Source organism: Dreissena polymorpha, chromosome 15 (genome assembly GCF_020536995.1).
Source record: "Dreissena polymorpha isolate Duluth1 chromosome 15, UMN_Dpol_1.0, whole genome shotgun sequence".
NCBI classification, from domain to species: domain Eukaryota; kingdom Metazoa; phylum Mollusca; class Bivalvia; order Myida; family Dreissenidae; genus Dreissena; species Dreissena polymorpha.
The window spans coordinates 60,873,602-60,899,960 of record NC_068369.1 but is presented as its reverse complement, the minus strand read 5'-3'; the positions used below and the strand labels follow the sequence as shown (position 1 = coordinate 60,899,960).

Genomic DNA, 26,359 nt, shown 5'->3' with positions numbered 1-26,359 from the left:
CATAAACACGCATCTGGGTGATTAATTTTAGGGCGGAACGCTGCTGCTAACTTCCGGGTTGTCGGCTACCGACCCAGACGTACCAGAAACTAAGTTGTACTCACTTGCATATGGACGATGGTCCACCGTCGCCCAACTAAAAATAGCATGTAAAACCAAGTATGCGCATGCTCAGTGGCGGGCGCAGTAAATGGTTAAAGTGAAAGTAGATGTCGCCGCCATTTTGAGTGGTTGGTAAACTGTGGTTTGTGTCCAAATAATTAGACGGTATCTTTTGTATATTGACCCCATACTTATGTTGTCATTGCATATATTTTTATTAATGGGTTTCGACCCGTAGCCTTGTGTTCGCACTACATCATGTTCGCCTTGGGTTCTGTTAACCCTTCGATTCAGTGAAAGTAATAAACGGAGAAAAAAAACATTTTTTTAAATTGTATTATTCATAACAGTAACACAATTGTATTGGTTTTGTGTTGTACATATTTGATATCTGATACGCAAACATATTCTTGAAGTGAAATATTTTGCCAACAATAGTTCTTCCCCATAGTAAATACTGGAAACCATACATTATCCTACCGCACCCCAAATTCGACGATGTTCTATTTATATTGATTAAATGGATGATTATGGTCTTTGAATCATTTCAAAGTAATACAGCCGAGTTTAAAATTATTATTTTCTGCTATTAAACATTTCATTATTTCTTTCATTATTTGCTAAATATTGCTTCATGTAACCGTTACATCGTCGAATTTCGGTCCATTACATTCGATTCTTTACACCCTTCGAATTTGGGTCACACTGGGATATTGCATACATGCATCTAGTCCAAATTTTTGACGCTCTTAAATATTAAGCTACTTTTTATATGGGTAAAGTATCTCGCGCGTCTTATAAATAAGACTAACATGCATCATGCAGAGATCTCCCTCTGGTTTAGTTCAAACCTGTATATTTTAGTTTGATTGCATAGGACTTATTTGAAAAAGCTGTAAATTTTGTTTCCGGTGCCTAGAACCAGTACTTAGTGTCTATAGGGAAGATCTAAAGAACGCTTTCACAGTGGGGATCGAACCCGTGACCTCCTGGTTGCTAGGCGGACACCATATCCTTTACGCCACAGCTACCTCAGGGTTTGGGGTAACGGTACAGTTTGTCAAGGTATTCCGAATCATTAGGCATTCTGAATCCACATTTTCATTTAAAAAGTCTTAACGTTTGGTATGCGATTTGAAAGGTTATTGTTGTTTCTAAAAATTTAATCCCCCAGCCTGTAAAGAATGAAGAATCATTGTTTTTGATGAAAATGTTGATTCAGAATGCCTAATGATACCTGTACCCTGAGGCGGGGGAAATAGGGCATCATTAAAAAAAAATTTGGACTTTAAACCAAACATGAGAAACAATATAATATGTTTTTTTAATCACCGCCAAATTAAATACATAACAATTCTATTTAGTTTTAAACATTTTAAACTTGACAATTCTGGGTCTAGGGCAATTAATTTGCTTGAGTGTCGGGTGAATTTTTATCTGGGGAAAAATTAATACTTTTTTGTTGAGGGAATGGGGCCTTATTTTGGCCAAGTCTTGAATCGTTATAAGACGGTATATAATATTATATTTACCTGTCAATAATATCTGCAAGGGGGGTTAGACAGTATAGATTGATATATACATGTACATGGTCACTCTTAATGTCACTCAAATAGATAAAGTAATCAGTATTGCTATTTAATGGTATGTTTTTTTCATGAGAATAAACTTAAGGTTAATAGTGATTACTTTGTAAAATAAAACAAAGCATGTGCAAATATTGCAATAAAATATTCATTTTTAACACCATTAAAAAAAAGTTAACAATATCTATACACATTCCTTGGTATTTTACCCTAGCATAACAGCTTCAATCACATAATCATTATTTCAATCAATTAACTGGGTCCGTTATCTCATCATCTCTTAATGAATCATATATATTGATAGCCACCTGCTTCGTACACATTTCAAACTAATATTTCAGACACCAAACGCAAAGCCTATCCCAAGGCAATGCCCCATTTGCGTGGTAAAAGGCAACACGACTGTGTACCTCCGGGTAACAGACCACGTTCGCTGGGTGCAAGCGCTGACGGCAGACCCCATGAAGCCGTTGATGTCAGAGGCACGTGCTAAGACCGGTCGGAAAGTGAAGAAGACAAAGCCGAGGAATTACTACTCTTGCTGGCTGTGCGACCGGTCGGTGATTGACCGGCTGCGTCATCTAGAACAGGAGCACAAAATGGAGGCTGGGACATTCAATTTTGTTTACACAAGAGGGCCGTTTCCGGAAAGTAAGTGTTAAATTGTGTTCGTGTGGTTTTTGTATTTAATTTCTCATATTTCTATCAATGTCTAATACAAAACCATACCAAACGATTTGTAACTTTTACATTTAAACGTCATTTACAGGACGCGAAAACTTCAGGAAAGGTGACCAGCAGACTCGCCACTCATGATGACTCGGCATAGGAGGATGAGAAGGTGGAGGATGAGGAGGAGGAGGAAAAGTCCGTTTTCGGGGTAGAACCAGTACTTGGTGCATTAAGCCCTGTTTTCCCAGATTTTTTTTTAATTATATACATTTCAATTGATAGTCATTATTATTGTTACATGTATATATATTAAAAACCGTGAGGAAATATATAGTACATTAAAATTTAAGATAAATATTATTTATTTATAATACTTTGGAATTACTGGTTGTTAGTTAAATTATATGCGATTTCACCATCTAGCATAGAATATCATCCAATAATACTTGTTGCAGTTTCAATCGTTGACTCATATGTAGACTACATGTTCCTGCGGAGCAGGCCAGGTGGGTTGGCAAACGAGTCGAAAACACAAGAGGTCAACATGAAGATCAACCGGTTCCTGGCCCTGTCTGGCTACTTGGAAGGAGTGGTGTTGAGTGACATGCTGTTGTGGATGGGCCATATGGAGGTCCACGACAGTTCCTCAACACCACTCACCAGCTGAAGACGGTGCGGAATGCACTAACGGCAATCAAGAACTTCCTGAAGTGGTGCGAGGGAATGGTCTAGCGGACGCCCGCACATTGAACAATGTAAGCGTAAACTTAGGATTTGATTTATGTAAATTATTCATTCTTCTTGGACATCTACTTATTAATGTTTTGGCGTTGGCGTCTTTCTGTCTGTTCTTCCGTCCATCTTTCCGTCCGTCCAGCACTTTTGTGTCGAGAGCCATATCTTGAAAGTGCTTTGGCCGATTTCATTGAAACTTGGTATGAGTATATATATGGATAAGAGGACGATGCACGCCAAATGGCATTGTACACAGTCTGTTAATTACGGGGTTTTGGCCCTTTGTATCTTGAAAAAATGCTTTTTTGAGTGTCAAATATAACACTTTTGTGTCCAGAAGCATATTGGCGGGGGATATCAATTTAACAAATTTGCTTGTTTAGCTTTATTTTTTTTTCGGCCGATCTCCTTCTCACAGGCTTCCTGACCTCAACCTGCCTGGATAAGAGCCGTCGCGAGGTTGTTCGGAGGGTAGAGGAGAGTGCGGCCATCCTGACGGACGCAAACCTGGAGCGCCACTTCACTGAGAGTGAGCATGTAGTGAAAACGATCAAGGTGATCCAGGAGCCCCCAGCTGGCACACCTGAAAGATATTCGGGGAATAATCATTTAACTGATAGCGCTCTATAACGCCTCCTGAACTGGCAAGTATACAAACCTGAGGGTATGTAATATAAATAAGCCTAGTATTGATTCGAAAAGATAACCCTACATTACTTTTCAGACCAGAGTTGTTTTTCAGTAGCAATTGCATAGAATTGAATGAAACTTGAAGTTAATAGGCATTAAAATTGGGTTTATTTAAGTATACAACAAAGCTGTTCGCCTGTTAATTGACCGACTTGTCTTATGTATAATATTTTTACCAGATTGTTACCTTGAAGACAGATAAACTATAATGCAAAAGTTCATTTTGACATTCCAAATTGGGGAAAGGCCTTGAAGCCATTGTAAAATTAAACTGTTATGGCCCCTTAATTGATTGAAAATGTCAAATTTCTGTCTGCATATGTTGGTGTATGAATTTAGTGAAATTCAAATTAGATCAAATTTGTTATCATTTTTCAGTGGTTCTTGCATAAGAGTCATCAGGATGATTTAGTCATTTCAGAGATGTACCCTTTATAGCTCAACTTGAGTTATTGTTGCTGGTCTTTGTCTGTTTTGCGATGTGTGTCTATATGTCAACATTTTTACTTAAACAATATCTCCTACTAAACCTTTGGACAAAGCTTGATGAAACTGGCAGGAATATTCCTGGCATGAAGCTCCTTCAATGTTGCTCCAAGAATTGTTTTCCATGAAATCCTTGTTGCCCTGGCAACCAAAAGGAAAAACTTAAAAAATCTACTCTGAAACTGCAAGGCCTTGGGCTGAGATATTTAGCATGAAACATTGTGTGGTGGACCTTTACCTGTGGGCAAGTCGATTTTTTGTCGAGCCCACTTATGGAGAGCTCGACATATTTGTCACAGTTGGCGGTTTGGTGTATGTGGATCAGTCCGTCAGTATGAAAGTCCGGGTTAGGCTTGTCTGGAGCGTAAGTCTGTTATTGATTGGAGGAATTTCAAATAACTTACAATAAATGTTCACAATCATGACACGGCCGGTCACTGCTCAAGAAAACGTCAATATCTCAAAGGTCAAGGTCACACTTTGAGTTCAAATGTCAAAAATGGCCATAAATGACCTTGTCTGGGCCATTATTATGTCATTCATTGTCAGAATTAAATTCAATTTAAAATCATGTGTCACCATAATTTGACGGTGTTGCATGGGAAGGAATAATGTCGAAATCTCGAAGGTCAAGGTCACACTTTTAGTTCAAAAGTAAAAAATGGCCATAAATGAGCTTGTCCGGGCCATAACTGTGTCATTCATTGTAAGATTTTAAAATCATTAAGCACATTTGTTCACCATCACTCGACGGTGTGTCATAAGAATGAATTACGTCAAAATCTCCAAACTCAAGATTACACTTAAGAGTTCAAAGGTTAATTGGTGGGACTTGTACCATGATTGTTCAAACTATGTTCCTGGGGTCAAAATTGCCCCACTGGGGAGGGAAATGTAATTTCCTTATTAGTATATTAAAAAACCTCAAAAACAAAAATTTTCTCATAAATCACAAGGCCTAGAGCAAAGATATTTGGCATGAAAGTTCATCTTGTGGACCTTCACCAAGATTGTTCAAGTATCATTGGATCATATTTGCCCCACCCTCGGATCAAATTTGTTTTCCTTCTATAATATATATATAATGAACACTTAAAAATATTCTTCTCAAAAACTGCAGTGCGAACATACATATTTTGCATAAAACATCATCTGGTGAACTTCTATACAGATTTTTAAAATTATCAGCTGGGGGTACCAATGATAAATTCATTGAATTTACCTGCTAAGATTCATTTGCTTTGTGGAAATGCAATAACTTGCAATGTTTTTAAAGTGATTGAATGGTTCAACATTAACTTAAAATTAAAAAGAAAAAAACTATTTCATACATCATATTATACTTATAAAAAGCCATAATTGTAATGCTTTCATGGAAAAAAATGAATGTTTGCTTAATTTTCAAAAATATTAATAAATCTTTAATGTTGAGGATTCTTCATAAAGGTTTTACGTGTGCACAGAATGTTATGGTAATCTCCAAAGCATTCCCATTACAAAATACATCCGATGTCTATGGATAAGTTATTTTTATGCCCCCTTTCGAAGAAAAGGGGGTATATAGTTTTCGCACTGTCTGTCAGTCTGTCACACTTTTCGTGTCCGCTTTCTAATTCAAATAATTTTCATTCGATCTTTACCAAACTTGGTCAGAAGTTGTGTCTAGACAATATCTAGGTCAAGTTCGAATTTGGGTCATGCCGGGTCAAAAACTAGGTCACGGGGTCACTTAGTGCATTTCAAGGATTTAGCATGGTGTCTGCTCTCTAATTGAAGTAGTTTGCATCAACATTCATGCGCCTGTCAAGTATCGGGCATTCAGCGTGAGAGTCGCGCATTTACGCAGCAAAACACCCTCTCACACAGCCAAATCTTATGCTCTCCTTTTTTTATACGCCCGTTTTTAAAAACGGGACGTATTATAGTTTCACCCTTGGCGGACGGCGTCCACAGCAGTGTCCGCTCTCTAATTTAAATAGTTTTCATCCGATCTTCACCAAACTTGGTCAGAAGTTGTGTCTAGACAATATCTATGTCAAGTTAAAATATGGGTCATGCCGGGTCAAAAACTAGGTCACGAGGTCACTTAGTGCATTTCAAGGATTTAGCATGGTGTCTGCTTTCTAATTGAAGTAGATTTCACCCGATCTTCACCAAATTTGGTCAGAAGTTGTGTCTAGATGATATGTAGGTCAAGTTGGAATATGGGTCATGCAGGGTCAAAAACGAGGTCACAAGGTCACATATTGCATTTCAAGTATTTAGCATGGTGTCCGCTCTCTTATTGAAGTAGTTTTCATATGATCTTCACCAAATTTAGTCAGATGTTATACTAAATGATATCTAGGTCAAGTTTAAATATGGGTCATGCCGGGTCAATAACTAGGTCTCGAGGTCACTTAGTGCATTTCAAGCATTGAGCATGGTGTCCAAAACCTTCGAAAGGGCATATCTTGTGACAGTTTGGCACTCTTGTTTAAAACTGACGATGCATGAAACTATTTTCACTCATATTTTTTATGTAATTTAAATGCCAAAATTTAGAAAATGCATATGAATGTGAAACGAAACTGTAAGTAAGTAAATAGTGTTACAGTTACTGTACAAACAACCCATTTTTCAAAAGAAGCATTTTTTTTTGTAAACTGTACTGATGGTTTTGCTAGTTATGCCATAGGTTGTTGATAACTCGCGTTTGTTCAGCTAATTTCATTATTTCTTTTATAGCCATTAATGTGTTATCATGGTCATTGACGTGAACAAAAGCAAACTGTTATTTTTACAGCATCCAGTAAAAATACCCATATTGTAAATCACACGGGTACTACTGCTCTAATGTTTGATCAAGAATGCATCTAATGGATAATCAAACTAGTGGTTTCACTCAATTGATTTTTGCATATATAGGTAGGTGTACCTAGAGATTGAGCTGGAGACAGTGAAGGTGCTGACCTCTGTGTGGAACACTTAGAAGCTGGCAAGTTTTCATATTGAAGGGTATGGTTCCCAACCGCCCATCACACACAGAATGAAGCTTGTCGTCTTCCGCAGTAAAAACTGGTTAGTGCTCCACAATACGATACCTGGTTCATATGTTTGTTGCTTGAGTATTAATTATTATTATCAAGATTATCTTGTTTTATATTTCTTGATTATTTGCTATTATATCCCCAGAAACATAGTATAGTGGGGTATATAGGAGTGACCTTGTCTGTCTGTCGATGGCTCTGTATTAAGTGTCCCCTCTCTAATTCAAGGTGTTTATTGGATCTTCACCAAACTTGGTCATAAGTTGTATGTAGATGATGTCTAGGTCAAGTTTGAATATAGGTCATGCCGGGTCAAAAACTAGGTCACGGGGTCACTTAGTGCGTTTAAAACATTCATCATGCTGTCCGCTCTGTAATTTAAGTAGTTTTCATCCAATCTTCACCAAACTTGGTTAGAATTTTATCTAGATGATCTCTAGGCCAAGTTTTAACATGGGCAATGCCGGACTAAAAACTAGGTCACAGGGTCACTTTGTGCGTTTTTTAGCATTCAGTATGGTATCTGCTCTCTAATTCAAGTAGTTTTCATCCGATCTTCTCCAAACTTGGTCAGAAGTTTAATCTAGATGATCTCTAGGCCAACTTCAAACGTGGGCCATGCCGGGCCGAAAAATTAGGTCACATTGATTTTGACTTTAGGTCCTATAACACTGGCTTGCGACACCTGTCGACAGGCTTTCAACACAAATTTTTGGAATAAATAGTGACTGAATATCTATCTAAGTTTGGTTGTGAGTTTATCTGGGCCATAACTATGTCATTCATTGTGAGATTAAACAAAAAAAAATGCACATTTGTTTACCATCATTGAACGGTGTGTCATGCCAAAGAATTGTCGATATCTCTGAGGTCAAGGTCACAATTGCATAATAACTCTTAAAATCGCCAAACATGTAAATATGTTTTTCTTATCTTGTGAAGACAGCATGCAAAATATTCTGTGTCAATGCGGTATGTGGGGTTATTCCTGGTATATTGGAGTCTGTATGTTGGTTGGTCTGTTGTGGATTTGTCTATCCATTCAAACTTGTAAATATGTGATCAGCATGAAAAGAAGATTTTCAAAACACAATTTTTATTTGCATTGATTTCACATCCAAGAGTAATGGTCTTGATTCCTTGATCCTCGCTCATTAACATTCACAGGGACAGCAGGGGTATTTTATTATTGTTGATGACCAAGTTTGTATTATATTTGTTTTGAAAGTGTGAACTTTTTAATGGATAAATAGATAGATTGAACAAAATTAATTTATTATGCCCTCCTTCGAAGAAGAGGGGGTTAATTGTTTTGCACATGTCGGTCAGACCGTCCATCAAATGGTTTCCGGATGATAACTCAAGAACGCATAGGTACATTAATCATGACTGGCAAATGACCCCTTCAATTATCAGTTCACTAGGTCAAAGGTCAAGGTCACAGTGACTCGAAACGGTAAAATGGTTTGCGGATGATAACTCAAGAAAGTTTAAGCCTAGGATCATGAAACTTCATAGGTACATTGATCATGACTGGTAGAAGACCCCTTTTGATTTCCAGGTCTCTAGGTCAAAGGTCAAGGTCACAGTGACCTGAAGCAGTAAAATGGTTTCCGAATGATATATATATATATATAATTAGCTATTGATACTTAAGTGAGAGTGATTACATGAGTATTCACACAATGGCTGCCACTACAACTGTACAAAAGAATGACACTCACAGTTCTCACCATAAACCCCAATACTCTTCTCTCCATAACAGGGTGCTGGAAGATGCTTACTGCTATATTGACTGCTTCCGAGCGCTTCCTGGACCTAAAAATTATCTCCCAGCAGCAACCTCCCCAAGGTGTGACGAGAGTCTTCAAGGTAATTGAAAGAGGGTGCAATGTGAAGTATAAATGCATAACGAGCCAAAATGGAAAGCTTAGGTTTGGAATAACTCGTCTCATGGTCAAAGTCACACTTAATACTCAATTTTCACATACCAGTATATATGCAAGAAAGCTCATTCAACAACTCGCTACAATCAGGTTATATGCTGAATTTATACTTTCAGGTCAAAGGTCCTAGGCCACTAAGAAATATTTCTTTTAAATCTCACTCAAATGGTGACCATATTGTTTCAATATGCAGAGTTTGGATTTGGCATCACTCACACTTGAAGATAAATATTCATTTGCCACATTATGATTTTGATTCTTCTTAGTAAATCACATATCCCGTTTCATTGTACCAAGAAACAAAACACCAATGCTCACCACTATTAATTAATGCGATTTGCAAAACCATTCAGGTTCAAACAAGATAAAAGGTTTGAACATTCAGTTCTATCCTTTAAATTTGTATCCGCTCATTATTGTCCCCTACCGGTTTCATCGGAGGGGATTTATGATCACATTTGATTCATACTTTGACAAAACAACACTTACCTGACATACCACAATGGGCTCCACCCAAACCATCCCCCATGCCCCACCCCAGAACTCCTCCCCCCCCCCCCCGCCCCCCTAAAAAAAAAAAGACAACAATTTTTATTTTTTTTTTTTTTTTAAATATCATCTATAAAATGACCACACACCCACATTATACCCCCTCTCCATGATGGCTTACGTTATACTGTCAAGCACTCGAATAGTCGAGCGCGCTGTCCTCTGACAGCTCTTGTTGCCTTAAATTTTCATTGTTCTTTGAAATTAAATTAATAATGGCCAATTTTTTTCACTGCTCTTTGTTATTATTTGTTTTTGGTTTACAACTTTTTCTGCAATCAATTTAAGGGGGCATGTCAATGGTTTTTCTCTATGCAATGGCAAATATTCAACATTCCACATGTCCGATTTTTATGAAAAATAAATGTACATGTATAAGGAACATTGATGAAATCGTTTAAAAAGATTAGTGAAGGGCCAAAAAAATATTATTACATTATGGTCTTAGTGCTTATGGGGATCGAAATCTTGCCCACAACATTCACAATCTTAATGAATATTTTCTACACAAAACTACTGTTCCATTATTCATTATGGTCAGTGAGCATGCCCATAGCTGGATATGTTAATACTACTACGATTTCCTGCGCCCACAAAAAGTTTCGTGGGGATAACTTTTTTTAGCTTGACTATATATATATATATATATATATATATAAAGTGGAGCTATCCTACTCACCCCGGCGTCGGCGTTACCGTGAGCGTTGGAATGTTAAAGTTTGCGTACCACCTCACATATTTCCTATGTCCTTTGACATATTGCTTTTATATTTTGCATACTTCTTTACCAACATGACACCAATCTATAAACAAGAGCAGACAACTGAATCAAGCATTTTTGTAAGAATTATGGCCCTTTTTTCACTTAGAATATGAATATTATTGATAAATCTATGTTAAAAATTGCGTACAACCTCAAATATTTTCTATGTCCTTTGACATATTGCTTTCAAATTTTGCGTACTTCTTTACCAACATGATCCCAATCTATAAACAAGATCAGACAACTGTAATAAGCATTGCGACAGAATTATGGCCCCTTTTTCGGTGGAGCATATAGTTGCCAGTTTGTCTTTCCTTACTTACTTACTTCCTTACTTCTGTCACACTTTTGCTACCGTTTCTCATAGCGCCTTCAATACTTAACCAATCGCTTTCATATTTGGCATGTAGGTACCTTGCATGGACCTCTACCTTTTGATGAGGCTTGAGGTCACTGGGGTCAAGGTCACCGAGGCTAATAATAGACTTCCTTCTGTCACACTTTTGCTACCGTTTCTCATAGCGCCTTCAATACTTTACCGATCTCTTTCATATTTAGCATGTAGGTACCTTGCATGGACCTCTACCTTTTGATGAGGTTTGAGGTCACTGGGTCAAGGTCACCGAGGCTAATAATAGATCTTTTCTTCCTTCTGCCCCAGTCATGTGGAAACCATAGCAATGTCCATGGTCTGCACAGAACCAAAGAAATAATGTTGATGTTCCTCGAGCAGAAGTTTCAACTTTAGAATAATCTATTTTCATGTTTGAAGCCCAACTGAACCAAAAATTAAAAAAAACTGTTTGATTCATAAACCTAGCCTTATTGTGGCGAGTTTTATACATCTCATTTTTAAACTGGCAGTAAGAGGAAAAAGTGCAACTAGAATTCATAACCATAGATACAAATTCCCACCCTATTTCATCTCCTGCTGCTGTATCCCTACTTAATACATGTAAACAATCTAAGTCCCCTTCATCCCAAAGAATTCTGCATGGCTTACTAATTGAATTATAGCATTCACGTATATGAATGTCACATTTTACAGGTGCAAAATTTGTGTAAATATTTAATGTCCTTTGTCTTTCGTGTATGGTCAGTCCATTTTCACTGTAATTATCGTCATCTTCTCGCTTGAGCCAACCGCTTCCACAGGGACCGGTATTGTCTGGAATATCTGGAAATAATACAGGTCCTTTTAGGCAGCCATCTGAACATCGAACAAGGTTAGAATCATTCCACTGATCACGTTTTATGATATTTTTCCTTAACTCATTATTGTCTTTAAGTCTGGGAGAATGTTTACTTCTACACTTAAAATTCCAAAGTCCAGATTCCTCATTGAAGTTATTGTATGCAGCAGTACTTAATGTAACCGAAACAGGCATTTCATCATCAATATTGTCATCAAATAACTGCTGTTCTTCATCATCATTGTTATCAATATTTGTATGAATTAAATCTTCCCACATGTGAGTATATGATTTAAATAAGTTTAAGTGCCTACAAACCTTCGAATTTAGTAAAGTACTTATATTTCTCTTATAACCAACCAGACAGGCCAAAAACAATATATTCCGATCATTTGATCTTGGGGCATACAAATAGAAAATGGTCAATATATAAGATAATAATTTCAAACTAGCACCTTCCTCAAATTACCCTAACCACACATATAATATATATATATATATATATATATATATATATATATATATATATATATATATATATATATATATATATATATATATATATATATATATATATATATATATATATATATATATATACAGGCTTTTTCCGCCCTATGCCACGGGTCCGAAATTCGGCCCCATTCCCAATGCAAATCTGGTTGTTTTTTTCCCAATTGAAAAAAAAAATTCCCAATTGAAAAAAAAAAAAAAAAATTTTTTTTTTTTTTTTTTTTTTTTTACCCTTAAAATATATAAGTTGACCTGATCTGGTGTAGAAAATAGAAAGTATTGCATAATTAAATTATCTGTTGCCTTGAATTTGTTTTAAAAACTGTAAAATATGTTAATGATTATTTAAGACTTTCCTTATTTTCCTCAAAATCCGGCGCTTCGCACCATTTTTTTCACCTCATAAAAGGCCAAGCCTTTTCACCAAATTAAGATTAAAAAACCTGCACTTATCACACATGTTCATAATATTTTGTAAAATTTTAAAAATAAGTTATCCAAATAGTCGTTATTTACCAGTTAATGGCTTCTTTGAAATATAAGAAACACTATTTATATGCAATAATTTTTCCCAATTGAGCCAATTTTGCGAATAATTTTTTTCCCAAAATGGGCTTTTTCACGACGCGAAATTCCCAAAATTCCAGTGTGGCGTTTTCCCAAAATGGAGCGGAAAAAGCCTGATATATATATATATATATATATATATATATATATATATATATTTATTTATAGAACATTAACAAGGTTAAAATTCCTCTGATTAAGGAACTTGCCCACTAATATTGTTTATTATAAGGCAGGAATATCTCACCGGTCCAGGGTTAAGTTCAACGTCATTTGAAAGAATAAGAAGAAGCTGTGAAGTGTCTACATCTTGTTGGGGCGTCTCGTCAGTGTCTCGTTGGAAAAAGAAGTGGGATGGCACATTGACTTTATCTTCATTTGCGGCGTTGTCATCTTGTTGGGGCGTCTCTTCAGTGTCTCGGTGGCAATGGATGTTGGATGGCACGTTGATTTCATCTTCCTATAATAGAATAACCCTTCCTTTAATACAATACTTACTAGACAAACAAGACTATTGCCAAGCAATGTATGTCCCCTACAGGTTCCACCATTATCAGATTTTTTTGGATTTTTTTTTCATTATATATATTTACAAATTACTACCGGTTATATAATTTGAAAAGCGTATACCTTTGAAGATGATTTGAAATAATGTGAATACATCCCTTTCATTAAATTCATTCTTTTTAATGAAAACATAAAATTTGTTTATAGCATTGTGCCATGCTATCAGATCAATTGGCATGCTACAAATACATTGTCATATAAACAGGGCAATCATTGTCTTTCATGCTTGAACCAATTACTATATTATGATACATACAAATAGGACACAGATGAATCAAACACACATTCTGCTGATTTATATTAAAATCAAAGTAATGAAAATACCTATGAAAGAAATATTTATGTAAATTGTCAAGATGGAAAGTGTTAAAAAGTATGGAGCATATCGTCATAAAATTAGTACCAAGCATAAGCCATTCAACTTGTATGCAGGCAGGAAAACAGCCACATCTTCAGTAATGTCAAGGTAAACAAATCCACTGCAGCATGACCTTTAATGCATGACGAAAAAACAGGATCATTAATGCAGTGTCTGTGAATGCATAATCATGTAAAATTAATATTCATTCAGGCTAAAAATTGCCATCCAGTAAAAAAGGGAAACTATGTCTGAACTATATTTTTGTTGTCCCGGACAATATTGGACGACCACTAATTCCAATGACCGTCAATATAAAACTAACAAAACGATTAAACCTATTTGACATGAAACTAACAAGAGAGTTACTGCAGTAATAGCATTCATGCAGCAAGTTTTAATATAAAACAAGAGCACCGCATAACGGGTGCCATGCTCGGCTGCAAAAGCTTGTCAGAGTGATCTTGATCTTTGACCTAGTGACCCAAAATGGGTGTGGTGTGTAGAACTCATCAAGGTGCATATACATATGAAGTTTCAAAGTTGAAGGTGGAAGCACTTTGATTTTAGAGCCAATGATAAGGTTTTAGCACGACGCCGGTGGACGACGAGCAGGCTATGACAATACCTCGGGTTTTCTCCGAAAACAGCCTCGCTAATAAATATTGTTGGGGTGTCTAAAAATAAAGCAACAATGAGTGCCTTATGTTGGCATATGTTTATGTTGTATGTAATTCCATTAAGAAAGGTGATTTTTATGAAACTACTTAAGAATGCATTACATTTATGTATATATAGGTAAACAACAGCTGTCACCATAGGATGACTTATGCCCCCTATAAACGCTTGATAGAAGTTATGAGCTTTTTTCGAAACTTAAACACAGATTTCGAAACCTAAACGCAGACCCTAAGTTCAAGGTCAAGGTCACAGGGGTCAAAATTTGTGTGCGCATGGAAAGGCTTTGTCAATATACACATGCATGCCAAATATGAAGTTGCTATCTGAAGCGACATAGAAGTTATGAGCATTTTTCGAAACCTAAACGTAAAGTGTGACAGACAGACTATATGCCCTCCTTCGGCGGCATAAAAAGATGTGCCAGAAATTAATGACTTCAAGGATATAATACATGTAAATGTTAACAAATAGATTTTTTTCAACGAAAGCAAAAACAACAAAACAAAATGCACCAAACAAGCTTCCTATTCCTTGATAACATGTATAAATCTGCATTTATTTACTGTGCTTTCCCTATCGGTATTTTATGGCTATTTATTTCACACATATTTCACTACCAGTAACATGATGATGAATAAAAACAAGAGCACCGCATAGCAGGTGCCAACGCTCGGCTGCAGGTGCAGTTTCTTTTTTTTAAGAGTTCACAGTGATCTTGACCTTTGACCTAGTGACACAAAAAAGGGTGTGGCATGTATAACTCATCAAGGTGCAGCTACATATAAAGTTTCAAAGTTATAGGATGAAGCACATTAAACATTGTGGCATTTCTTTGTTAACTGAAACAATTAACACATGCATGTACATGCAAACAAAAATTTCAACAATAACAAATGCACCAATCAAGCTTTATATACCTTGTGTGGCATTTCTTTGCCAACTGAAACAATTTACACATGCATGTACAGGCATGGCATAAGTGCAAAACCTCATCCACCAAAGTTGACTATTTTGAAAAATAACAACAATTATATAATAATATGCAGAAGACAACAGAAAGGAAAGATGTCCTCAAAATAATAACACTAATATGGTCTTTTACTTATATTTTACTTTCAAAATAGGTTTGGTTGTGGTTTTTTTTTCAACAAAAAAAAACTTGTTTTAAGAATTAGTAGGACATTTCCACAATGAAACAGTGAGGGTTATCTGAAATTAACAGTATTTTTTACCTTCTTTCCATATCTTTTGACATTTCTGGTTGCAGACCTCTTAGCTCTGGCTGTGACAACCTGAGAATGAATTGTGTGTGTGAAAATATGGAAAACAAAATTATATAAACTAACTAGTTTACTTTTTATACAATTACAGAATGTTATGTTCTGATATAACTGAATGGTTATGACATCAACTCTATGGTCTGGCTTTCACACAAAGACATCTGTTGAACTTTTCATGTTTACCACTTAATGACAAACAATGCTCTTTGATGATTAAAGGCATTGCTTTAAAAGTATAGGACCTGCAGTCCAACTATTGCCTTACAGCTACCAATAATGAAGGGCATTATGGTGCTGATCAGGGGCAAAAAGGCGAGGCTAAAAAAGAGACATGACAGGGTGCCCAGCTTTACGGCTCTAGACATAACATTAATTTATAGGCTGTAACAAGCCATATGAGCAATCAATACTGGATTGCAATCACTTTATAAATGTTCATTAAGAATGATGAAATATCTGTACGATTAAATGCATAGAAAAGTTACCGTTATTTTATGTGTCTGAGGCTTAATGTCCCTGGGAACTGGTACTTCACTTGCATCCACCTTGTCTTGAATCTCTGGTTGAGCTCCCTACAATTTATTTAACCATAATACAGGTATTATACTTTTTTTAAACGGCTTATTTTAATCAAAAATATAAACATTACAGCAAAATCAAATTGTTATGAATATTTGTAGGTGGAAGCGCTTTGATTTTAGAGTCAATGTTAAGGTTTTAGCCTGACGCAGAATTGCAGTTTTGTGCATAAATCACATTTGCTTATGGCTCATAAATGCAGTCCACTTTGTTGTAGCACTAAACTCACAGTCTGCACAATATCCGAAAAGAGTGCTATGGTGCTGTCATGCTCCTGAACCGGTACTTCCGTGGCTGAGAGAGCTGGCCATTCTGTAGGATCTTGAACAGCAGCCTCCACACACAGCTGGTTTGGCAGGTCGTCATGTATGGATGCTAAACATCTCCTAGCCCCTTCAGCACTCAGATGTAGTCCATCATGGGACAAGTACAGGGACTTCTTAAAATTAAATTTTGATTATTGATAGTTACCGTACTAATTTGTTTTAAACATAACTAAGATATTAAAGCAGCAAATTAAATGAACTGGTTTCCCTCAACGAATGAAAAAATATTTTAGTTTCAATCAATTAGAGTGTACAACTCTGAACTGACCAAAATGATCATCCTGACAAAACTTATACAAGAACTTCTAAAAAAATGATAATACATTTCATTAACTTCCATATTACAGCACAGGCAGATATCTTTAATTATGGGGCTTTACTTCTAGAGCTGAAACCAACAAAACGTGCAAGTGTACCACCACAAAGTAATACATCTATTTTAAAATTCATGATATTTCATGTAAAAGTTATTAAGAAACCAGTAATTGCAACAAAACTGCTCAATGAGTCAATTTTCACCAATTAAGGAGGCATATCTCTTGAGCAAAGAAGGATGTCTGAACAGAATTTGGGATTGGTCCACCGCAGTATAATGATGCATATATTTATTTTAAGTTTCATGATGATGAAATTCCATGCAACAGTTGCTGAGAAACTTCCTATTTCACTCTAGATCTTTCCCTATACCTGTTTAGTTGCTGCATAGTCCATGTATCTCACAGAAGGCACATGGTGACTCAGTTCCCACAGCATGCTGTTTGCGCTCCTTATCCACTGGCAGTAGTTCCTCAACTGTGCCCCTGAGAGTGGCCATCGGGGAAACATTCTCACATCAAAATCACGTGGAAGAATCACGCAAAGCACCACGTGTATTTCAGTGCACACACTGAATACAACATCAAGGATCTCAGTCACACAACTAAAAATAACAAGCAAATTCATTGAATTGATATACCCTGCCAATATGCTTCTGGACAAAAAAGTGTTATATTTGACACTAAAGAAGCATTTTTTAAGAAACAAAGGGCCATAACTCTGCTATTAACAGATGGTGTACGATGCCATTTGGCCTGCAGCATCCTCTTATCCATATATATACTCATACCAAGTTTCAATGAAATCCGCCAAAGCACTTCCAAGATATGGCTCTGGACACAAAAGTGCTGGACGGACAGATGGAAAGACAGACGGACAGACAACCCCAAAACAATATCCATCCTCCTATGGCAAGGGATAATAAGGTAATGGTATTAGTTGCTCATTGTATTATCTTCCCATCACAAACAATTATTAAATAGAGATGTGTTCGTCAGAAACACAATGCCCCATATTGCGCCGCTTTGTATTTATTTTTTTACCTTTGACCTTGAAGGATGACCTTGAACCTCCACCACTCAAAATGTGCAGCTTCATGAGATACACGTGCACACCAAATATCAAGTTGCTATCTTCAATATTGAAAAAGTTATGGCCAATGTTAAAGTTTTCAGACGGACAGACGCCATATATTTGACATTTGACCTTGAAGGATGACCTTTCACCAATTAAAAATGTTCAGCTCCATGAGGTACACACGCATGCCAAATATCAAGTTTCTATCTTTAATAATGCAAAAGTTATGGCCAACGTTGAAGTTTTTTTTCCCGACGGACGGACAGACTGACACACATACTGACTGACGGACAGTTCAACTTCTATGTGCAACCCTACCGGGGGCATAAAAAGTTACAAACAACTACAAAAATATTTGAGAAACTAACTTATTTTATTTCATTAAAATGCCAATCCAAAAAAATCTAATAAGAAAGTGATACTAAGTTGATCAAGCTCATTTTTATTCATGCTGCTAAGCTGTTCAGTGGCGGATCCAGGGTTTCTAGTTAGGGGGTTGGTGTGGACATTCAATAACACAGGCCAATGTAAAAGCATAATGGTGTAGTGGATGTGGTGTCCGCCTAGTGATAGGGAGTTAGGAGGTTCTCATTATCTTCTCCATAAACACCAAGTTCTGGTTCTTCCCAGGAACAGACTCGAGTGTCTCAATAAGCATAGTGCGTTCCCTGCAATAAAGCTAAGGTAAAAAGGTTAAATAAAAACTAAAACTGAAAAATTACTGTTCAACATACCGGTAGAAATTGCTATCCTTGCAGCAAACATCGTTAGAGCCAAGATGCAGGTACAATATGTCGTAACAACCTGACATCAGCTCTTGATGCAGCAGCTTTCTAAAGCCCTTCCGGTCAGACACATACTTTGCACCTGCATAGTAAAATAAGATCTTCCATTTGGAATTGGTTTTCATTTGCAATAATTTTTCTTGAGTTGTCATTTGTTATTGAATATTATGAAAAATAGTCATCATTGCTATGTTCGAGACAAGCAAGCTTATCTTTGTTAATATTTATCTCACTTGTTCTATGTTGCGTCAAATTTCTGGATTTGCAATCTTTTTCCCCATTTTGGTTACAGCAGAAAGGGTATTTTGCTTGATTCCATAATACATGTTTTATCAGTGTAATAATATACATGACGTGTACATGTAAATACCATGAAACTGTTAGGGTAAAATATCTTTTTGGGTATTGAAGCAATATTCAGTGGAGTTTTAAGCATTTCTTTAAAAACAAGAGATGCGTTTGTTGGAAACACAATGCCCCCTATTGCACCGCTTTGAAGCCATGTACATGTATTCAAACTTTGACCTTGAAGGATGACCTTGACCTTTCACCACTCAAAAATGTGCAGCTCCATGAGATACACATGCATGCCAAATATCTAGTTGCTATCTTCAATATTGCAAATTTTGACCTTTGACCTTGAAGGATGACCTTGACCTTTCATCACTCAAAATGTGCAGCTCCATGAGATATACATGCATGCCAAATATCAAGTTGCTATCTTCAATATTTAAAAAGTTATGGCCAATGTTAAAATTTTCAGACGGACGGAATATTTGACATTTGACCTTGAAGAATGACCTTGATTTTCACCTTTTACCACTCAAAATATTCAGCTCCAAGAGATACACATGCATAAAAAAATCAAGTTGCTATCTTCAATATTTAAAAAGTTATGGCCAATGTTTAAGTTTTCGGACGGACGGAATATTTGACATTTGACCTTGAAGAATGACCTTGACCTTCACCTTTCATCACTCAAAATGTTCAGCTCCAGGAGATACCCATGCATGCCAAATATCAAGTTGCTATCATCAATAGTGAACAAGTTATGGCCAATGTTAAAGTTTTCGGATGGACGGACAGACGCCATATATTAGACATTTGACCTTCACCTTTCACCACTCAAAATGTTCAGCCTCAGGAGATACACATACATGCCAAATATCAAATTGCTATCGTCAATAGTGAAAAAGTTATGACCAATGTTAGTTTTCGGACGGATGGACATATGCCATATATTAGACCTTTGACCTTGAAGGATGACCTTGACCTTCACCTTTCACCACTCAAAATGTGCAGCTCAATGAGATGCACATGCATGCCAAATATAACGGTGCTATGTTAAATATTGAAAAAGTTATGACCATTAAAGTGTTCGGACGGACGGACAGACTGACAGTTCAACTGCTTTATGCCACCCTACCGGGGGCATAAAAACAATTATTTGGTACACAAAGCTTCAAATAAATATTAAAATTAGCAACCTTTTTTCCAAAGGCAGCAACAAACACTGCAGGGCTAGATTGAACTTTACCGGTACGCAGTTGTTTACAACCATCGACAAAGCGGGGGTTTGGGGGCAGTAGCCCCCGATACTAAAGAAATATATAGGATAAAAGGATAATAAGGTGTTGCGTAAGTTGTTATGTGTTAGGTGTTAAGGGTTAGAGTACGCTGTTTGATGTTAAGTGTTGCGTACCGGTAAAGTTCAATCGTCCCCACTGCAGTATAAGACAGTAGCTAAAATAATTATGCCAACGCAAAAATCATCAAAAGATTATGGCGGCAATTTATATAGACTATTTAAGACAGTAAAAGGGGTAATATAAAGCAGCATGCCACAGAAACATGTTGGGTCTCACACTCAACTATAAACAGTTAAAAATTATTCACCAGATACGGGCAGAAAGTCAATCCTTGCATTTGGAGGACATGCAGACTTCAAACGATGGACATTGGAATCCCCGGCAATAAGAACACGAACATCGCTGCTGCACCAGACATGTTCTTCACCTGAAACAGAATAAACGGCTCTAGGAGAAGTGCCCCCCGGAGAACTGCCCCCCCCCCCCCCCAAAGATTTTTCACTGGGCGGAGAACTGCCCCCTCACTCTTTTTTTATAGGGCGGAGAACTGCCCCCTGCTGATTAATAAGGGGCGGAGAACTGCCCCCCTGTCAGAATTGATGACCCGGAGAAGTGCCCCCTAATTAAAGAAATTTCGCGGCTATATATAAAACGAGTATTATAATGACAATAACGCCAGTAACTTTCTTGCTATTATGTCTGGAAATTGAGTGAAATTTCAAAAGTAATATAAAGTTGTACAAGTATTAAAGTTATAAAACGGCAAAAAAATACCTGCCTCGGCATGGACGTCGCCATCTTGATAATCACGTGATTTTCGTCTATGTTAACAAAGAAAAACAAATCACTTTTTGCTAATAAAAAGTTTTCGCGGCTGAATTATTTGATATTTTCCCCGTAATCAAAACAAACAATTAGCATGCAATTTAATCCATCCGTATGCAAGCTGAAAACAATAATTTATTTGTTTGTTTTCGCCAATTACGGATTTGGACGGTTCAATATAATAAACCCGTATGCCGCTTTATTATTAAGGTCGGTCCGGTCTACCAATTAAAAGATCGCGGTGCTTATCGTTAACGGTAACAAGTTCTCTGCCTGCCTAATTAGCTGCTAATTAAAGCAACTGTTACCGATTTTGTTTGTTTGGCATGTCGACATGATCTGCTCAAAATGCTAACTGTTGCAGATTGTATGTATGTATGAATGTATGTTTTGAACGTTTATGTAAGCATGTATATATTTTTTAATGTATGTCTGAATGTATGTATGTATGATTGTAACTGTGAATGTATGTATGCATGTAATGTGTGTATTTATGTATGTTATTTTGTATTTCACATGAATTAACTAAACAACATAAATAAATTGATTATTAATTCGACTTCACTTTACTTTTTTCTTCAAGTCAGCTAAATTATTGCCTTTGCTTTGCCTATTAATTTACTTTTTTATACGTTTAGTTACGTTTTTTTTTCCATGGGTCAATACTATCTTTATAATGTAAATTAATTCCGATGTAACTTTTCCTCCATAAGTACTGAGTTGCACGTCTATATATAGTTGCGACACATGGCCAGTATTAACATGCACGCGTTTCCTGTGTGGATCTCGACTATGTTTCGCGCTCTTATTAAAACACGACTTTTACATGGCATTCATGTATAGTGAGTGGTGAAGATGCGTACCAAGGGCCTTAAACAGTATTATCACATGCCTCTAGACAATTTGTGTTATTCAGTTCGATAAATGGCAATATACTTGTACTTAAATTAATTTGTTACCGGATAAAATGTGTACGCCGATAACGTAAAATTACCCGTAAGTATTGTTTTCACTACGTAACTAATAACTAATATGACACCGGGGGGGGGGCAGTTCTCCGCCCCTACAGATTTGATGGGGGGGGGGGGGGCAGATATCCGCCTACTAAATTCTGACAGGGGGGGGGGCAGTTCTCCGCCCCTACCGATTTGCTGGGGGGGGCACCTCTCCGCCACCTTTAAAATAAGGGGGCAGTTCTCCGGATTCCAGAATAAACAAATCAAAAGGCTTCCCGAATCATACTCCTATAAATATGAGGTCGATTTACATCGACCTCATATCGTTTAACGTTATTTTGCAATAGCATCGTTCCGACATGAATTCATGTCGGAAGCTTTAACGGCATCAAATTCATATAACAGCACAGAATAATCATGCAATAAATTATTAAACATAAAATATAAACATTATTTTACTAATTGCATTAGAAAAATGTTTATACAAACTTACAAGTAATGATAGTCCAGACCTTAAAACACTTCCACTGTTCAAATTCCATATTGTTGCCATATAGCACTATGTAAATTGAAAGTTGCATAATGTTACCTCATTGGTCGGTTATAAATACATTGTTTCTCTATATATAGTATTCGATTTAGACGAAAATAATAATTTACGTGGAATGTCATTAGTTTTCCATTAAAACTTTGATCTTGCTGTGAGTGTTTATGGACGTTATTAATTATGTTATACTTATTTTTGTATTTCATTAAGAATTAGAACGTGTAGCCCTTTTTGTTAACTGTTTTTAGCAAACGATTCGCGGCTTAATAAGACACTGAAAATAGTTAAAGCGACACTTTCATTTAAAGATTAAATGTGAACAATATTAAATGAAACCTTTTTTGGTATTAATATATTTTATTGACATGTTAAATTCGATACTTGAAAAGGTGTTTAGTCTTTAAAAATATGTCGCTGATATTGTTAAAGCGGGTATATACGATTTTTTTATATGTGTTTAATTATAATATATTGATAAAATATGTTACAATAACATAAAATTGGCAAGATAAATTATACATTAAAGCCGAATTTCATAAAATGCAGCAAAGACAAATTAGCGCCCCGAGCCGATTGTGACGTAAATATTTTCCTACAATAACCGAATAATTCGTCTTTGTATTAGGATCGGAGTTAGTGTTCGTGTGTCGTATGAATAGATATCGTTGCAGGAATTCAAATAAACCGTTACACTAAGTTTAGATTAACATCTTACATGTATGGTATACATGCTGGCGAATTCGGCTGTACAGCCGTTTTCAATTTCAGAATTAAATATCTGGCTTATTTCGCATTTTTCGAAACATGTTCTTTTTAACTTTTATTTTAATTTATATTGAAATACATATATAATAAGTTTTTTACACATTTAATATAAATTCATAAATATTTGACAAAATCGTATATACCCGCTTTAATTTCAATAACTGTTAATATGCTTAATGTTGTATAAGAAATTGAATAGTTTCACTGAGTTGTATTCCCGCCTAAAATCCGATATCGTAAAACGCGCAACGGTTAAGAATAAGGTCTAAATAAGTTTAAGTATTCAGATCTGAATATCAGCAGCTGTGCCAGCTGGGAAGCCCCGTTTTGGCTTTAACAACCGCAAGCGAAACAACATACTTGTTTAAGTCTTGCACTTAGACTCCATGATCACAAGTATAGGTCCCTGCTGTGGCGTATGACACCATAGTGTTATTTAGTATTGGTCGGCACAGTATCTGATCATAACGAGACAATTGGTTTGTGCTGAACACAGGGGCAATAAAACCACAGATCTATCAATAAACAAGATTATTGAGATATCTTTTATTGAACACCGCGATAAAAATGCTCAAACCACGGACTCTAGATTACACGGATAAGAAACATGGCAACATTCTCAGAATCATCACTGCTATATGTGTAATCAACTAACAATTCGTCTAAAAATAATTTATATATTTGAGTTGAAGACGATGTACTGTTGTATAAGTCTGAATAAACTATCTGTCTACCTGTCTAAATATAAGTCGTCATCGTCCCAGTGAAAAAAAATCTGATTTTGAATAGTTGGACATGATGCCCTGATGTCAAAATACGAAATGACCCGCGTAACACCGACCGTGATTTTCAAGAATCTTTAATAAATTGATAACTTAAGGTAAATAACATTTCATATAATTATACATAATTCCCTCGTTGATAATTAACAGCAAACGATGAATGTTTTTGACACCCATTTTATTTCAAGTATGCATGCAAAGCCGAATAAAATCGAGAGGGTCCGCTATATACGCTTATCATAAATTTAACACCCTTTCTGTGTTATAAACAAGAGCTGAAATCGTTAATTTATTTATAATAAGCTTTATTGATATGTTTCGTGAACATAATACTACAATATATTCCATAAAAAAATATAATAATCATGGCAAAGGAAATTCAATGGCCGGTTTCTAATCAAAAGCATAATCGCCAAGACCGTAGCATCAGTTCAGTGCGTTAGGAACGCGCGCTACTTTCTTCCGCCTTCATTAATTAATTACTTTCGTTTTTAAACATTTTTTTTTCTATCGTATACAGAATTCTATTCTCCTAAGCAAGATGTAATTTTTAAAACTGAACTCCAAATATAAACGCTACAAATTGGTATTAAGTACGAACATGTCAACCGTAAATCTAGATTCTAAAACACCAAAACGGTATGATATTTGCAAAAGTTAAAGTTATAACTCGCCGGGCTGTCGAAATCAGAAGAACCTACAAATTGGTATTAAGTACGAACATGTCAACCGTAAATCTAGATTCTAAAACTCCAAAACGGTATGATATTTGCAAAAGTTAAAGTTATAACTCGCCGGGCTGTCGAAATCAGAAGAACGCTACACATTGGTATTAAGTACGAACATGTCAACCGTAAATCTGGATTCTAAAACTCCAAAACGGTATGATATTTGCAAAAGTTAAAGTTATAACTCGCCGGCTGTCGAAATCAGAAGAAAAACTTAATATATATTTATATATCTGTTTACTACGTAACGTAAGCTTTCTAATGATATATAATTTGTCAAAATCGGCCGAGAAATGAAACTATAATTCAACAAAAGACGTGAGTGGGTACATCAAAATGTATAACCTCGGCGCTTCGCTGTACGCTAATTGTACAAGATCGATAGCCACAATACGGTAAAACGCGCGGTGGTAAAACATAAAATGTGTATTTCTTGTGTTTATCTCGCTATAAATCCATTAATAACAACGGGAATATACTAAAACGCATATTTTTTGAAAGAGGAATTAATAAGCAACAAGATAACGTATAAACCAATAAAATCAGATGAATAGTTTTTGCATAAGATTGAATTTACTACAGTAAGGGTCAAATACTCGATTCATCTCCTAACAATATACACTCCGTGATACAACTGGTAGTTTTAACACACACATATAGGTGCCATTTAATTAAAGAGTACAGAAAGCTAAAAAGTGATGTGGTTTGTTGTACAACAACAATTGGTTATGTGTAACCTATTCAAAAAATAATTTCGTTCAAGATAATTCAATGTAATTCTATAAACGACAAACACACTTCGTGTGTTGTGTATGTTTATTTTTTAAAATGTACATACGTGGTTTAAAGCACAATTTTTATACATTTAAGAGGTAATCGCTCACATTTATGTCTAATTAATGATAATTTTATGCATTAGCAAAGATTTAACGAGAAAAACTGAAGTTTAAGTTGAACTCAATTTGCTATAGGAAAACGACGGTAGCCGTTTAGACGTAAGCGGGGTAGCTTACGTCTAATTATTTGGACTACCCGAATCAAATCAAATCAAAATTTATTTATTGTCGGTATGAGGATAACAAAGGACATCGTTCCACGAACCCTGGGGAAGTTTAAAAACTCAAAATACAACACGACAACAAACAAACGCCCGAATTCAAATACAATCCGAACCTGGATTTTCCAAACAAGTTTAACAACGTCAGTTTTTAAATAGGTAACGTCGCGAAATCAAATTACAAATTCTAAACGAGCACTTTCAAACGATTAAATGTCACGCAACGCGGTTCTCTTAAACTGCAACGTAGTCTCTGGTCAACAACAGCTGTTTTATAGTATGTAAGCTTTGGTCAGTATAAAATACTGACG

General features: G+C 36.1%; 2 protein-coding genes across 2 annotated transcripts; one reads left to right on the top strand and one right to left on the bottom strand.

Annotated features, from left to right (window-relative positions):
* The first annotated feature begins 175 nt into the window (after positions 1 to 175).
* On the top strand, positions 176 to 16,821 carry LOC127859318 (uncharacterized). Its single transcript, XM_052396588.1, has 8 exons — positions 176 to 230; positions 1,022 to 1,167; positions 2,030 to 2,339; positions 2,816 to 3,115; positions 3,514 to 3,624; positions 7,179 to 7,331; positions 9,066 to 9,172; positions 16,514 to 16,821. Exons 1-4 carry the CDS (start codon positions 191 to 193, stop codon positions 3,025 to 3,027), a joined length of 708 nt encoding a protein of 235 aa, XP_052252548.1. The 5' UTR covers positions 176 to 190; the 3' UTR covers positions 3,028 to 3,115; positions 3,514 to 3,624; positions 7,179 to 7,331; positions 9,066 to 9,172; positions 16,514 to 16,821.
* LOC127859317 (uncharacterized) lies at positions 10,643 to 26,011 on the bottom strand. The gene is made up of 11 exons (XM_052396587.1): positions 26,005 to 26,011; positions 20,696 to 20,815; positions 18,749 to 18,881; positions 17,310 to 17,541; positions 16,526 to 16,735; positions 16,203 to 16,289; positions 15,670 to 15,729; positions 15,355 to 15,377; positions 13,802 to 13,889; positions 13,079 to 13,291; positions 10,643 to 11,735 (listed from the first exon to the last, which is right to left on the bottom strand). The coding sequence occupies exons 3-11, from the start codon at positions 18,823 to 18,825 to the stop codon at positions 11,655 to 11,657; spliced, it is 1,071 nt and encodes a 356-aa protein (XP_052252547.1). The 5' UTR covers positions 18,826 to 18,881; positions 20,696 to 20,815; positions 26,005 to 26,011; the 3' UTR covers positions 10,643 to 11,654.
* Positions 26,012 to 26,359: the final 348 nt, after the last annotated feature.

Bases quoted from the DNA above. Each gene is read 5' to 3' on its own strand.
- LOC127859318 (XM_052396588.1), top strand. From the start codon at position 191: ATGGTTAAAGTGAAAGTAGATGTCGCCGCCATTTTGAGTG. The intron at 1,168-2,029 runs GTATTCCGAATC...CTAATATTTCAG, and splicing joins TAACGGTACAGTTTGTCAAG to ACACCAAACGCAAAGCCTAT. The intron at 2,340-2,815 runs GTAAGTGTTAAA...TACTTGTTGCAG, and splicing joins AAGAGGGCCGTTTCCGGAAA to TTTCAATCGTTGACTCATAT.
- LOC127859317 (XM_052396587.1), bottom strand. From the start codon at position 18,825: ATGTCAGGTTGTTACGACATATTGTACCTGCATCTTGGCTCTAACGAT. The intron at 15,730-16,202 runs GTAACTTTTCTA...ATTCATTCTCAG, and splicing joins CTCAGACACATAAAATAACG to GTTGTCACAGCCAGAGCTAA. The intron at 15,378-15,669 runs GTAAAAAATACT...AAATTGTTTCAG, and splicing joins TCAAAAGATATGGAAAGAAG to TTGGCAAAGAAATGCCACAC.